This window comes from Tasmannia lanceolata, unplaced genomic scaffold (genome assembly GCF_043159265.1).
Source record: "Tasmannia lanceolata isolate RefF3 unplaced genomic scaffold, GAP_Taslan_0.1 ptg000015l, whole genome shotgun sequence".
Taxonomy (NCBI): domain Eukaryota; kingdom Viridiplantae; phylum Streptophyta; class Magnoliopsida; order Canellales; family Winteraceae; genus Tasmannia; species Tasmannia lanceolata.
This window is the reverse complement of record NW_027518692.1, coordinates 32,939,069-32,955,509: the sequence shown is the minus strand read 5'-3', so window position 1 is coordinate 32,955,509 and position 16,441 is coordinate 32,939,069. Positions and strand designations below refer to the sequence as shown.

Sequence of the window (16,441 nt, the reverse complement as noted above, 5' to 3'; positions counted from 1 at the left end):
CTCACCGAAGTAACTTAATTTTCCTTGGCACTGTATCTGTATGGCAGACTACAGGCCTATATATTTGTAGATCTTCTTGGAACATGACCACCTCTTTCTATTTTACAATTTTTGAGGTGGGTTTTGCTTCATTACTGTTTTCCTTATAGTGGAGCTATGGTGGGCTGTGTTGTGGTTTTAGGTTTGGCTTTGGGTTTGTGTATCTGCACTGCCCTGTTGAGATGGAATGAGATGAGATATAGGAAGAAGGGTTTACCTCCAGGGACTATGGGATGGCCAGTGTTTGGGGAAACTACGGAGTTTCTTAAGCAAGGGCCAAACTTCATGAAAAACCAGAGAACAAGGTGAGTCTGGCGTTTTTTTTGTTTTTTGTTTTTTTTAGGTGGTGGGTTTTCTAAGTTGAGATGGCAAGAGAGGAGGTTTACGTGTTTCTTATTTGTAGTGTATATGTTTTCATTCTAATGCATCTTTCTTACATGCTGGACATGGGTCAGTGGTGCTTTTTTCTTTTTCTTTTTCTTCTTCCTGGTTTGAGTTGTTTTGTAAATACTAGTGATGGTTTTCTGTGTAATAGACTTTTGCTGTTTTAAAGGTGAGTTGTCTGGTTACAGTGGTTTTGGTACAAGTGATTTGTCTTGTTTAAGCCATTTGCTTGGATGAATGACTGTTAAAAGTAGTTCCCCTCAGTATTATAAGTGGTTTTTAGTACTTGATGGTTAATTGCTTTTCTTTTTGCTTCTCTTTTCTACAACAACTTTTAGGCAGAGCATTTCCTTCATTTTCAGTTGGTTTTAGACTCAAAGTCCTTTTTAAATTGACCTATGTTTTGTTTCAGTTTCATTTGACAAGTAATATCTGATTCAGGCAGTAACCAGTAGAAACTAATTTGAAGAAGTGAGGTTTTTTGTTTTTCCATCCCATACTTATTGTTTCTAGTGAAAACTCCATGAGGATTCAAGTTTTCACTGTTGCCCCTAGCTCAATTTGATTTTACTTATCAATGAAACTGAAAAAAAAAAAAAAAACTAGTCACATTTGCGTTTGTGAATACAGGACAGTTTTTAGGTTCTTTGTTGCTTTTTAAAATCATGAAATTGTCAAACAAAAACAACTAATCTTCAGTGAGAGAATGTAGCTGCGTCCATTTTGACCTCAATTTCTCATCATGGTTTAAAATTTCGACCGAAGCCGAAACTACCTGAAACTGGAATTTCGGACAGAGTCCCAAATTTCCTAAATTTACTTTTTTCCAATATTTCGGCTCAAGTTTGATTATTTTTTTTCCATCGAATTTCGGCTGAAATTTTGGTATTTCGGCTGAATTTAGGTCCGAAACTGAAATCAAAATTTTAGAGTTGAGTTGAGTTTAGTTGAGTTTCTCATCAGTCATCTCTCTCTCTCTCTCTCTCTCTCGTAAATTTGTCTAATCTAGAATGTTTTTTTTCTTTTCTATTGTACAGGTATGGGAATTTGTTCAAATCTCACATCTTGGGCTGTCCTACAGTGGTCTCTATGGATCCAGAACTCAACAGATATATCCTCATGAATGAAGGGAAAGGCCTTTTTCCTGGCTACCCACAATCTATGTTGGATATATTGGGGAAATATAACATTGCTGCTGTGCATGGTTCCCATCATAAAACCTTGAGAGGGGCTTTGCTTTCTCTCACTAATCCCACCATGATAAAAGACCAACTTTTGCCAAAGATTGATGAATTTATGAGATCCCACCTCAGCAATTGGAGTGCCAGAATTATCAACATCCAAGATAAAACCAAAGAGGTCAGTAACCTGGCTCTTCAAAACCCAAAACTTTGGTAGTGAAAACTTGGGAGTCACGTATTACCCATTTTAATTAGTGGAGATTTCGATAGATTCACCCCATGGTTTTCCGCTCATCATTGGAGGGTTCTCCACGTAAATCTTTATGTGGCTCTTGTGTGAATGTTCTTTTGGTGCTTGATGTTAGTGATTTTGCATTTTCAAAATCATGTATATTACATGTTTTAGTGTTTTGGAAAATGTTTTATCAAAAGCGTTTGGGAAAAAGAAAATGTTTTCTTGGAAATATTTGCTTTTACAAAAGGATGTAGAAGTGTAGTTGAAAAGATAGTCCCGTACCGGATGAGAGAAAAGAAAGAGAAGGGCTTATAAAGCACTACCTTTTCTAACTCTTGTTGATTGCACATTGGGTTGAACCCATGGTTGGACCCGCGGGACGGTGCAACGCACCGTTCGCGCGCGCACGGCGTGGGCAATGGGCTATAGGGCGCATAGTGGCGCTTTTTTAGGCGCACTTTGCACTTCGCACGTACGCAACGTCGCGATGAGCGATTGGAGCCTTTAATTTTTCCAGATTTGATCTGCACCGTTGGATCAAGATGAAAGGTGGACCGGTCGGATGGGTGGGTCAAATGGTTCGCAGGCCCATCAAGCCGAATGGTTCAGTTGGGTTGAGCTTCGGTTCGGGCCTATCGATGGGCCCGTTTCGGTTCGGGCCCAACGGGCCCATGACTCCATCGGTCAAAGGGTGTGATCAAACGGGTTGTGTCCCTTCCCCCAACGGTCATGTGCCAAGGGGGTGCGATCCACACCATAGATGTTGATCTAACGGTGACTGGGTTGGAGAGAGGTTTTACTCAAACCAACAGTCACCTCTAGAATCGATTAGGATCATTCAATATCAATGGGTGCGATCTAACGATCATATTTCAAACATTCTGGAAAGGTGCCCTGTAGAGGTGTTTTTCACACTGAAAAGACACCAGATGGTCTATAAAAATGTGCAAACTTCAGTCATTTCAAATAGAAATCGAATTGGCAATTCTGACTGACTTTACACTCTCTTCTACACTCCTACAAAAATCCCCAAGTATTTCTACATACTGTTTTTCTTTTGTTTACTGTTCTAGATACTGTTTTTCTGCAGAAACAGAATCTAGAGATTTCTCTAAGGCTTGAAATTTCGGAAGGGCATTTCGGGTTTGATTCCGCTAGTGCTACGCGTCATCAAACATTAGTAGGGCTTCCCTACTAGGCTTCATTGTATCTTGGAGGCAATTCGCGGATCCCCTTTGCACACTACTAGTGGGGGCGAATCTTGTCTTAAGGAAAGTGATATCACGCCTTGAAGCAACAAGTTTCTGTTTTCTATCATCAACAGTACCCTCAACAAATTTCCAACACTTGATTCTTTAATCCACAAAGACACTTGCTTCGAAATTTTAATGAAGAGCCACAAGACCTCAGTCCTTTGTCATAATCTACATTTAGCTTCAAACACCATAAAAAGGAAATTAGAATGCAAAACTCACTGTCCTTGTTCTTCGGCAACAATTTATTATTGCTTTCAATACCTAGAGAGAAAAAAATGTATCCAAGAATCACAGTGCTCTTTTTTTCTCATAATTTTATTCTGCCTTAAAAACTCTAAAAAAAGGGAAAGAAAATCTGACAGTTTTGCTAGCATTCTGAAGAGAAAAAATAGAAAAATAGAATCCCAGAGTTTTAGTCCTAGCTACTTTGCATTTGCAGTTGCATCCAACTAGAAAGAAACAACACATTATCCAAAATCACAATACCTCTTTTATGGTTTTTAGTTAGATTCAAAGCCCTTAACATGATAAGCATGGTCTTACAAAATCCCTTTTGCATTTTTTTCACTGCCTAAATTTATGGTTAATATTCTAAGGTGAAATACCATAAGAGCCCCATGGAAGTCTCTTCTTCTCTAATAATTATTCCATTTATGTTCAGGTCCCATGTGAAAAAGGACCATATGAGAAAATTTACATAATTTTCTCTCTATCTGTTATAAATTATAATTGTCACAATCCTTTTCATTTTCTAAATTTAGAATCGTTCTGTTCATTTGTGCAGATGGCACTGCTTTCATCAATGAAGCAGGTGCTTAGTATTGAGTCTGGTTCCATGTCTGAAGCCTTAAAGACAGAATTCTTCAAACTGGTACTAGGAACTTTGTCATTGCCCATCGACCTTCCAGGCACAAATTATCGTCAAGGCTTCCAGGTAAATTTGCCTGTTAATCTCCTCAGCTTGCTGCCTTTTCTCTTGGTTATTTTTCTGAAGCTCTAGATCAACTTTTATTTGTGGCTTTTCTAGGCAAGGAAAAAGATAACAATCATGTTGCGGGAGATAATGGAAGAAAGAAGAGCCTCTCCGAGTACTCGAAACGACATGCTTGATTCTCTGCTGAGAATTAATGTCAGCTCAAGATACGAACTATGTGATGAAGAGATCATTGATCTAATCATTGCCATCCTCTATTCAGGTTATGAGACTGTTTCGACGACTTCTATGATGACAGTCAAATATCTCCACGATCACCCAAGAGCTCTTGAAGAACTAAGGGTATGAAAATACATATTCAATTCAAATTCAGTTCAGTGTTCCCTTATTCTTTTATTCCCTTTCTTACTTGTTTTCTTGTTCTTTCTTTATATTCTGATTATGAACTGTCTTTACTTTTAGAGAGAACAATTGGTCATCAGAAAAGGCAAGGCACCCGATGATGCAATCGACTGGAACGACTACAAATCCATGACTTTCACGCGTGCCGTAAGCAATCTAACCTGTCAGTTGATTTGTCGAATCAAAACTGAGCTTCGGTATACAAATACAAATAACTATCTAAATTAAGTGCTGATGTTCTTCTTGCAGGTAATCTTTGAGACCATGAGAATGACCACAATTGTTAATGGGGTGTTGAGGAAAACAACCCAAGATATGGAAATGAAAGGTGGGCTGAGGGAAAATTTTATTTATTTTTATTAATTTTATCATGTGAGTGAAATATTGATCATGTTATCCATCTTTGCTTTTGAAACTTATTGGCTATGCTTAACAATTTTTATGGGCTCACGAGACTAATTAATCTTGGTAGTTATTTCCAATTCTCCAAAGTTCAGAAAGCTGATGTAGAGTTATTTTTGCAAAACTTCCAAGCATGTTTTTTTTACTTTTTTTCTTCTGATGACTAGTTTGCAACTAGGTTTTGTGTACCTTTTTGTGAGCTAAAACCCATGGCACATTACTGATATTTACATTAAACATTTCTTTTTCAGGATTTGTTATTCCTAAAGGGTGGAAAATCTATGTCTACACAAGGGAGCTAAACTACAACCCTTTTCTATACCCAGACCCTTTAACCTTCAATCCTTGGAGATGGCAGGTCAGTGAGTAGCAATATACTAATTTGCTAGCAAAAGTTCAATCAAGTAATTTCAGGGATGATTTATACGAGTGATACTTTTATTTATTATCTAATACCTCATGTGTGGTCAAGAACTCAGCCAGGAAAAATTACGTCGAGGTGGGCGAGTCAATGTTTTCTCAGTGAATTTTTATAAATTGAGATGAGTCAATGATTTTACGCTGTAATTTTTTGAGTGACTCGGATGAGTGTCAGTTTTTAAACAGTTCTTCTATTAGGTGTGAAGTGAATGGCCCTTGTAACTTTCAACAGTACTAAATGGGATATCATGTACCAAAAAGAAAATAAAGGGATGTCATAAAATATTTTAGTAAGCATAATATGAGAACGTGGACTGCTTGGAAACACTCTGGTTTAAACTTCCTAAGACAGCTATCCAAAATAGCCCAAGTTTACTTGCCTGTCTATTTGGCATTTAGTCTTTTGCCTTTGCCATGCTACTTTTATTTTCATCCCTTGCGCCAGCCTTTTAGCTAATGTTTGGCAACCATGAGAAAATATTGCATGGAATATTTGCCTACCTAGTGTAAGAGAGGGAAAGAGGTGGGAGAGAAAGATTTGAGGAGGTAGTGAGTGAAGAGACCATGTTAAGCCGGTAAACAGAGAAACAAACCTGTTTAAAACAGGGAATTTTTTTTCTCTGTTTTCAGACCCATCGGATGCTCTCCTCACTCACCAATGCATTCCTCGCTCACTGCCTTCTCAAGTCTCTCTCACCAGCCCTCTCCACTCCATAGTTAGCAAAGCTCCATTTTAAACTCTCTCTCTTTTCTTTTGGAAAAAAATACGTTTTATTGGGTTGCCGTTTAATACCCCGTTTAAAACTTTTACAATAAAAAAACTCTGTTTTTATTGAGGAAAATGTTTTAAACACGTTTTTTTGTCCAACTTTCCAACTTTACCCACACCGTATTTTGTAAATCACAAAATTTTAAACGCATTTTTTTGTGTTTCCATTTTTTTTATGACGTTTTGTGTAACCAATACCATATTAAACTCGAATTTTTCCCGTCCCTTTTTTTGTCTTATCATGTTTTGCTAACTATGCTCCACTCCTCTTTCACCTTGGGTAAGCAAATATTTCGTGAATTATATTTTCACTAATGCCAAATATGCCCTTGATGTTTTCAAAGTTTTACCATTTTCAGCCATTTTAAAATTCATGTTCCTTTTGTTCAAATTAGTTTTGACTGTACACTGCATCACTATTCATTGGTATGGGAAATGTGATTGGTATTTAGTCTTACACTATATGCCACAACTTACTGTTTTAACGTCAAAAGGCTACTACTGATTTTCATTAGCGAACCTATTCTCTTTAACCCTCAGTAATGGAAGTACCCTTTGATTACTAATGCAGGATAAGAGTTTGGAGTCGCATCAACATTTCCTGATGTTTGGAGGAGGAAGCAGGCTTTGTCCAGGGAAGGAACTTGGGATAACAGAAATTTCAACATTCCTTCACTACTTTGTCACAAGATACAGGTCGGCCATAGATTCCCATGTTTAATTTTTCCATGATATATAGAATCCTAATACTTTGGAATGTTAACTTTGTTATAGCATGTAAACATCATTAGTATCTGTAATTTTATCATCTCCATAAGGTTCTGTCATTGATTTCTTATCATATTGTCCTCTTAATAACAATCAAACTGACCTGACTTGCCCATACTTTTTTTTCTACCGCATCTTGATCTTCTTCTTTTTTTGATGTGTTCATCTTGATCTTGGGTCATACACAAGGTTCTGTAATAGATTTGTGTCGCCCCAGTGGGTTTTTTCCCCTTCAATCTAAGTGTTTTTTCATTTTTCATGTTTTTGATGCAGATGGGAAGAAGTTGGGGGAGACAAGATACTGGAATTCCCAAGAGTTGAAGCACCAAATGGCTTACATATCAGGGTTTGGAATTACTGAATGTGTATGCACATCAATATATGATGAATACAATACAATGTAGGTTTACAGGCACAAGAATCAAATGAAATACAAATTTTGGTTCCTTTTTTTTGACTTGGACAAGATTAATGAGAGCCTGCATTTATGAAGGTATCATCTGTCCATAAAATTCTTCACATAGGAGCTGTCTAAATTGAACTCAAATCTGTGCAAAAACATTGCTCATATCACTCATCTATTCATCTTATTCCATAAATGAATTTGTTGTTGTATTGAGAGTATTATTAGTTGAGGATCAGAAGCTGTGGACTAGAATTTTAGACTATCATTCCCAATACTAGTGTGCATACTAGTGTGCATTTATTGGCCCACTAGTCGAAGGAAAATTCTGTCCTGGAAAGATTTTTTTTGCAAGGACAAGAGTTGGCTACTATGATCATCGGAAGAATATTGGACACAATGCCAATAAAATAGATTGCAAGTCAAAGGATCTCGGTGGATTTGAACCACCATCCTCTTGAGAAATGTTTCGGACGTAACTAATTTCCCAAGTGCTCTACCATTTGAGCTAAAGATCCACATCTTGCCTATTTCTTAGGCATATGAAATTCAAGCAAGGCTAAGCATGAGTAAAACTAAAACCCAAAAGGCAAAAATATCAAATCTTAGGCAATTACGTGGGCTACAACCTCCTCGAACAGGCCATGGCGAATCTGTGATTTGATTTCGGAAATTAATGATCTAGTGACTCAAATGAGATTAACTGTGGAACACAGGAGGAGGCCTGCAAATGAGATGGCTGATCGTTTCGCCAAAGATGGGGTCACCCTACAAGAGATGTCGCTGTATACCGATTCGGAATTGCGGGATCTTCACTTGTAATCTGGATTTTTGAATGTTAGCTATCGGCTACTGTAAACAGGGGGACTAGGGACATCTTGTTCCCTGCCCGCATTTGCTACTCTAATAAACGTCAATTTTTAAAAAAAAAGGAAAAATCAAATCTAAGAAGTGAGCATTACTTTTGTTATGTTCTAAAAGAGGTGATGGTGGTCTAAGAAGCTACTTCTCAAATGAGATGTTCTAACAAGCTACTTCTCAATGGATGTTCAAGTAGCAATAGAAATGCAAGAAATTTAAAATTAATTAGCATTCCGTTTGGTCCCTAGTGAAAGAGGTGATAGTCTTTTTCTAACCGTGTTTTCATTATGAGGCAAAAGTAGCAGACACCTTTGTAATTCTATCAAACATCTTATCTCAACATAAGCCACTAAATATATCAACAAACTTTATCTACCAACACTAAACAAATGTGTAATCCCAATTTCTTTCTACTTAAGTAGTGAATATATTTTGGGCCTCTAGTAAATTGGATCAAACTAACATGTGAGCCTAGCCTTGAATATGCGTTTACAATAAAAAGTGTCATAAGCGAGGTTGACTGTAGCATTCCCCGAGAAAAAAAAAGGTCAGTCCCTATAATCTGCATTTCAAAGCTAACCGTACCTTGTCATCAACGCACGCTTTTGAGAATTACATATAGTGCGTGTTTGGCGTACCCTTTAAAACACCGTTTGGCGTTTGAAATACCGTTTTGGGGCCAAACGGCTGTTTTGGAGTGTTTGGGTGCGTAGCCACCGTTTGAAACGCCGTTTGAAACACCATTTTGAATGGAGTTTTTGGGCTGTGGGTTTTTACATGTTTGCTCTCACCAAAATTCATTTTTACGTATATGTGCGCGATTTTATACGTTACGTTAAATACCAAAAAAGTGGGGGTGTTAATATCATTCTTGAGGACACAAATTTGTTAAATTGTTAATATTTAATTCAAAACAAAGGGCTGCTAATATCATTATATGATCTCTTAATTTTGATTTTCTAAAGACAAAAGAATTAAAAGAAACCCTAGTTTCTTACTTTCTTCATCTACTTTGCAAAATTGCAAACCCTCTCACGCCTCACTGCCTCAGCGCCTCCACTCGTCCGTCAAATCCGGCTGTTGAGAAGAAGAAGGAACCCCAAAGGTATAGCCATTTATTTTTTTGGCAATGAGGTTTAATTTTAATAGTGTTTGAATGAGATCCTAATGACCTTTTAATATTGGGCCTAATGAGAGAGTAGTTGAGTTACATTGAGGCCAACCAAACAATGCCCTTTTTGGTCATTTTACCACTAAAACTCCGTTTTGGGACATTTGCAACCAAACACACAATGCCTCCGTTTGCCGTTTAAAACACCGTTTTGATCTGACCAACCAAACATGAAAACACCGTTTTGAACCAAAATGCCGTTTTGCAAAACGGCGTTTTAAACGCTATTTCAAACTGTACACCATTAATCCAAGGGCCCAAATCATCTTGGCCTCAACCCATATACACCATCTTTCTTGATCTTAGGCCTTTCCATGGATTTCATGTTCCAAGTTCTAAATTTGTTCATATGAGGTTACCCAAAGTACCCCTTATTTTCTTAAATTATCATCTTAATTAACTTTGGGAGTTGGTCCTTGAGGGTTTTAATCCAACAATCCTAACCATTGATTCTCAGATAAAACATGCAATCAACTGGGGCCATCTTTCAACTGGGGCCCACGGGAATTGTCTATTCAAATCACTGACTGCCGCACAATTTCCCTGTTTCCAAACTAGTCTCTAGGGCCATGTATGACAACCATGAAAAATTTTCCTTGGAAAATTAATTCAGGTAAAACTTTCCAAGCAAAAAAAGTACAGTAGGACCTACACAATACATGAATGATCTAAACCATTTATCTAATTATTGATTACCTCCATAAATCTTCTCCATAGAATGATCCTAACCTTTCATTTTTTTAAAAAAGGCTTATTTACGATTACGACATAGTCTAACAAATGAATGGTTTACATAATTCAAATAGGTGGGCCCTGGTCAGCAAAAAATCCTTAAAAACATTTGGCATGAAACAATTTTTTTTGGAAAGATTCCCATGAAAAATCAAATTTCAGGAAAAAGAGTTCCTTAAGGATACTGATATTTGCACTATGTTTTAATAATTGCAATAACTCGCCTTGTCTTTTCTTTCTTAATTTGCTAAGGAGAGCTTTTCAGGAAATTGTTATAGTCTTTGACAGCTGCTAACTCAACTTGTATTTTCTTTCTTAATTTGCTTGTGAGACCTTTTTTTTAGAAAGGACGGTGATAAATTCACTCCTTGTAGGATAAATTCACCTTTCTGTACCTGTTGTAAGCCACAATTGGGGGAGAGCGCAAGGATTGAATGGAAGCAATCCTTTGTTTGGATTGATTGGAGAGGTTATAATGGAATGGAAAAATGGAAATAATGGAGTGGGGAGGGTCCGATTTAAGTCATAGCCTCTCAAGGTAAGATTCATTGAGCCCAATAGATTGATACTGACTGGAATCTCCCCATTCCAATCCATCCTGATTCAAAGATCCAAACCATTCATTTATTAGGCCCCATCCTAAATAGGCCTTGCCCAAAAAATCATCTCCATAGGCCTCTCCTGATTAGAGCATCAAGATCAACATATGGAGATGATTTTTGGAAAAAAGACCTATTTACATTGGACCCTATGTTATATGGTGTATGTAAGGAGGCGCACGTAATTTTTTTTTAAATATACTAGGTCCACCTTGTTCAAAGATCTAAACCGTTCACTTGGTTGGCCGAACATAAATGCACGTTACCACTAAATCATCTTCATTGGATGATCCTACCTCTTCAATCATTGGTGATTTCTAAATGGTGTACTTTTTATATAGATTAGAGGGTTAGGATCATCCGATGGAGCAGATTTTTAGGGGTGGAACTTGGGTCGGGTTCAACCAGAAAAAAAGTCAGGCCGGGTCGGGTTCTGACCCTAGTGAAACCCGGCATTTTTTTTTATCAAAATTAATTTATCACCGGCCATTTTTTTGGAAATTGTCATAAAACTTTGACCACTGGTTAAATACTAAAAGACAAGATGAGTTAGTGCGGTTATCAAAGTATAGTAGTACAGTAGTGCGAATATCAGTTAGCTTTCTTTAATTGCCTAAAATGACCTCAATATGTTACATGACTCCAAAAACAACGGCCACTTTGAACGAATCGCCCAACCCCAAACCATCACTCCCCTGTCCCTCGGACGCTCCACTCGTGCCGACCCAGCCGGTATCGCACGTGCAATAACGTATCAAATCGGTATCAATCAAATCAAATCAAATCAAATCTTTATAAAACTCGTACTCCTATCTTCCTCCTACTCGTTTTCTTCTTCTTCTTCTTCTTCTCTTTAGATCCCAAAATCTGACCATGGCACAACCTTCAATCCCATCAACACCGATCTTGAAAGATGAACTCGATATTGTTATCCCCACGATACGTAACCTGGATTTTTTAGAAATGTGGAGGCCCTTTTTTCAGCCTTACCATTTGATAATCGTACAAGATGGAGATCCGACTAAGACGATTAAAGTCCCAGATGGGTTCGATTACGAGCTTTATAATCGGAATGATATTAATCGGATCTTGGGTCCGAAAGCCTCTTGTATTTCTTTCAAGGACTCTGCTTGTCGGTGTTTTGGTTATATGGTTTCCAAGAAGAAGTATATTTTCACCATCGATGATGATTGCTTCGTAAGTGATGGGTTTTTCGTATTCACACTGCCTTTTTTATAACTGCACGAATTCGTCTTGTCTTTTTTATTTAAGTAACTGTCAAAAAGTTTTTTAGGTTCTAATAAAGGTCTCATAAAGGAATTAAAAAAGTAAAGACAAGCTGAGTTCGTGCAATTAATGAAACTTGGTAGTGCCAATATCAGTTTTTTCTTTTGTCTTTTTAGGGTTTTCTGGATCTAGGGTTCTTGTTGGGTGGAAATATTGGGTTTTGCGAGGGTTTATTGATGATTTTAGGGTTTTGCTTCTGTGGGTTTTGGATTTGGCAGAGAAAGATTGGAAATTGAGGGGTTTTGTAGAGGGTGGGTTTGTCTTTGGGAATTTTGATTTCTGGGTTTTGGTTATTGTTGGGTTATTTTTTATTTTGGGGTTTTAGTTGATGGATTATAGTGTTTTGGTTTGTTGGATCTTAGATCTGATGGTTTTTAAAATATTTTTTGTTTTTTTATATTATGGTTGTATTTTTTTTAATATGGTCGTATCTTGTATGGCACTTGTAATTGTTAAATGACTTTGATCTGCATTACCTTTTTGTTCATAATGTTCTGTTTTCTTTTTTCCTCTGACTGGCTAATATAGATGGGGTTCTGGTTATGATTATATGATAGTAGAGTGGCTTTTGTCATTTTGATTTTCTCCTTCAACCTCTTTTGAGCCACTTGATTTGATCTGAAATGCAATAAGACAGTTTTGATGTTCCAAACCTGTTAGTTTTCATTTGAGAAGTCTTGAACTGAAGGGCAATATATTTGTCTATGTTCTGCTTTTGTGTGATATTATACAGGATTTTTATGGCTTTTCTGGTTGTTTCTTTATAAATTGGTGTTTGAAATTAAGAAATTTAGTCTGTGCGCCCATGGCTAGGATAGGCTAGAGATATTTGTGTTTGATCTGGTTAGATCTGGAAATCTTGTGTGTATAATTGATTAATTGATTCATTATCTTTGTTTCAGAGCTCCAGTAATTTGTTTCTTTTCTTTTTTCCAGTTGGAATTTACTGGCATTTTAAAGTTTAGGGTGGTGGGTTCAATTGGTTTCTTGTTGATTTGGTCTGAAATCTAATGTCTCTTTACTTTGTAGACAGCTAATGTAATGCATGAATTTGATTGTTGCGTTTTTAACATGATTGATGGTTTGCCAACCTTTAATATGTTCTGGTGTAATTTCTGGGCCCTTTCTACATCTGTCTAATTGCACGATGCAAATTTCAATTTTTTAATTGGAAGTCTGTGGTCACCACATAAACGAATCTGAAAGAGTGGCATTCAATAATTCATTGACTTACATACCTGATAATATGTTTATTTTTAAAAGTTTGAGATTTTTCATTAGTGCTTTCATGTGGAAAGCATGTGACTTCTGTTCTATCTTGCTGGTTGCTCTGACCTGGTTGGTTGTTATAGTCATTAGTAACTTAATCTTATTTATTCAATGGAAAATAACTTGGTTTCCCTATTATAAATTTACTTAATGATGACAAATACAATAATTTAATCATTTTACATTTGTAATCACTAGGTTGAAATGTGGTTAGGCCTAAGCTACAATGTTTATTTGGTTGCGTAGGTCGCGAAAGATCCATCTGGAAAAGAGATCAATGCACTCGAGCAGCACATAAAGAACCTTCTGAGCCCCGCTACTCCCTTTTTCTTCAACACCTTGTATGATCCGTACAGAGATGGTACAGACTTTGTCCGTGGGTACCCATTCAGTCTTCGGGAAGGTGTCCCCACGGCAGTTTCTCATGGACTTTGGCTTAACATCCCTGACTATGATGCTCCCACCCAACTTGTCAAGCCTCTCGAGAGAAATACCAGGTAGCAGATGATTGCTTACATGGCAGAGAACTCTTTTGGGCAACTTCAAATTGACTAATACCAACTTATTTGCTTGATCTATTAATGTTCTCTTTTCTATTTCAGGTTTGTAGATGCGGTTCTAACGATCCCCAAGGGGACCTTGTTTCCAATGTGCGGAATGAATTTGGGATTCAACCGTGAATTGATTGGCCCTGCAATGTACTTCGGGCTTATGGGAGATGGCCAGCCAATTGGACGTTACGACGATATGTGGGCGGGCTGGTGCATGAAGGTCTGTTATTTTCCTTCAATATCATCTATCTCACAGTTCTTATATCTTATCTATTTTTTTGAATTTGTTTTGAAATTGGCATTTTATTTTGAAAGATGGATTTGTTTGAAAATGATCTAAAACTTTTTGGGTGATATCTGTATGCCTCCCTTGCTAAGTTTATTTGATGCATCTTTAGTCTCATTCCTTTAGTTTTACATTTTTGAATTTCAATATGTAACAACCACACCATCCTTGATCATGGATATTTTTTTGAAATCATAGATTTCTTAATTCTCTTTTGACTAATCTCGCCTTGAAATTGTTTAGAGTGATATGTGACTTGTTTCTTTCTGATTGATGCGTGATGATGCCATTTTGAATGATTTTTTCATTCTAGTTTCTAATATTGTATTTGATCTTGAATTGGAGGAAATGATTGGAAGGGCTGACATAATGTTTTGGATCTTTATATGACAAAACATTTAGAGATGAAACCTCCATCAGCTTATGAATTATGAATGCGCCTCTTAAAATCTGGGAATGATGGATGGGTGTGCATCTGGGTTCCTTGCGTTTTCAGCCTCCCAAATTTAATCCTAAATTTAATTTTCTTCTTCTAATTTGTGGGCTTCTCATCTAATCTGTTCGTGGTTTTTTGTGGTGAACATGTAAAAAGAATCTAATTTTACCCTCAAACATGGAATTGCTGACATCCTATGACCGATTTTTGCAGGTGATCTGTGACCATTTAGGATGGGGAGTCAAGACTGGTCTTCCTTACATCTGGCATAGCAAAGCAAGCAACCCATTTGTGAACCTAAAAAAGGAATACAATGGGATCTACTGGCAGGAAGAGCTAATCCCATTCTTCCAAGCTGCAACCCTCCCAAAGGACTGCACCACTGTTCAAAAATGCTACATTGAACTCTCCAAGCAGGTGAAAGCTAAACTTGGAAAGGTAGACCCCTACTTCCTCAAGTTAGCAGATGCCATGGTCACATGGATAGAAGCTTGGGACGAGCTAAACCCCCCATCTGGAAATTCTAAATCCCAAACTCAACAGCCCATTGGCGCTCCTCCGAAAGTGGAGAAAATCTGATGTGCTGTTCTACACCTCCTGCTAGCATTGGACCTAGATTTGTAGTTGTGTAACTGTATTTTTTTTCTTTCCTTTCTCTGAGCTTGTGGCTGAAAGCATTGAGGGTATTTTTGCAGGTGGGTTTACCTTATCCTTTTCTTTTCTTTAAGATAATAAAAGGTATTGCTTTCAGTTTTCACATTCTGTTTATGATAATCAATCCTGAAGTGGGTAGTGTGAAATTTTTTGTTTCCTTTCTTTTTTTTTCCCTTTTGAATGATGGCTCCTTATCCTTTGATTTTTCAAGCATGTTCGGATTTGAATTTTGAAATGAGAGGTGGGTTTTTGTAGTTTGGTGTTTTCCAGTGAAACCTCTCCTTTTCATATTGGACAACCTCAGTGGAAAGTAGGAAAAATCTTCTAAAAAGTATCTGTTGGACAGCTCTGTTGAATGTCAAATTTCAGAAGGATATCGCCCACAGGCCATAGCCTAAGGACTCTTGCGTGGAAAAAAGAGTTCATGTTTGGCAGCTTTTGCAATAGTGGTGGATATCTACCTACCTGACCAGACCAACATGCCTATTTGAGTGTTTTAACAGTGAGAACTCCAAAATCCAACAGCTCCCCTGTTGAAAATCCCTGCCTTTGAAAGTAATCTTTGACCAATCTCACTGTCGAGAATCCGTTGATCCGGCCCAATCTGCTGAGAGCAAATTGATGAGATGATCCTAGACCCTTGATCCACTAAACCTCTTGATGTTTCCACCAAGAATAGTTGTTAATTTTTTTAGTACTCCATCTCCATGTGGGATGCCAGATCAGCATAGGAACAAGAGTACAAGACCATGTGAGTCATCTCATGATATTATACAAGATCAACGGTCCCGATTGCATAAACATGTCCCATGCAATCTCTAAGGGACTTGGTCCTTTCTCTGTAAATCGACATTAGTGCCCATTAAAAATTAGATTTAGTTCAGCAGTTGGAACTTACAACATTAGTAAGCCTGCGATTTTTTATTTTTTTTCACCAGGCAACGACTAGGTGAAATTTAAGGCCTAAGCAACTAATGAATCAAGTAAAAAGCTGAAGGAGAGGTTCGGCCAGCCCCCATTCTTTTCCTTGGGCCACCCCTCTCTAGTGTACTTATTACTACTCTTTGACCCTAGAGGGCCTGTCCCATGTAAAAAAGGATGGCGGAACCGCTCCTCGAACTTTGGTTATTTCTTCAAAAAAAGGTTTCGCCGCTGCCGGGGATCGAACCCGGGTCACCCGCGTGACAGGCGGGAATACTCACCACTATACTACAACGACTTTGTTGGGAAAACTTGAAATAAGTATTAAATGAGATAAAATTGGGTGAAGGGAGCCTTTGCTAAAATCATTTTCAAGGCGTTAATTTCTGCCCAAAAAAGATGAGAGCGCCTAAAAAAGTAGATACTGTGTGGACTTTGTAGAAATCAACCAATAAAGGCGCCTTGAAGCTGATTTTAACAA

At 37.5% G+C, this 16,441-nt stretch overlaps 2 protein-coding genes and 1 non-coding gene across 3 annotated transcripts; 2 read left to right on the top strand and 1 right to left on the bottom strand.

Moving 5' to 3' along the window:
* The first annotated feature begins 19 nt into the window (after positions 1-19).
* Positions 20-7,417, top strand: LOC143847021 (cytochrome P450 85A-like). Its single transcript, XM_077355679.1, has 9 exons — positions 20-344; positions 1,461-1,782; positions 3,880-4,029; positions 4,123-4,371; positions 4,492-4,578; positions 4,681-4,759; positions 5,085-5,191; positions 6,594-6,718; positions 7,064-7,417. The coding sequence occupies exons 1-9, from the start codon at positions 157-159 to the stop codon at positions 7,149-7,151; spliced, it is 1,395 nt and encodes a 464-aa protein (XP_077211794.1). The 5' UTR covers positions 20-156; the 3' UTR covers positions 7,152-7,417.
* A 3,809-nt stretch (positions 7,418-11,226) lies between these two features.
* On the top strand, positions 11,227-15,142 carry LOC143846654 (putative UDP-arabinopyranose mutase 1). Its single transcript, XM_077355144.1, has 4 exons — positions 11,227-11,753; positions 13,359-13,609; positions 13,715-13,883; positions 14,599-15,142. Exons 1-4 carry the CDS (start codon positions 11,430-11,432, stop codon positions 14,962-14,964), a joined length of 1,110 nt encoding a protein of 369 aa, XP_077211259.1. The 5' UTR covers positions 11,227-11,429; the 3' UTR covers positions 14,965-15,142.
* A 1,044-nt stretch (positions 15,143-16,186) lies between these two features.
* On the bottom strand, positions 16,187-16,258 carry TRNAD-GUC (transfer RNA aspartic acid (anticodon GUC)). Its single transcript has one exon. It is a non-coding gene; the product is annotated as a tRNA-Asp (tRNA).
* Positions 16,259-16,441: the final 183 nt, after the last annotated feature.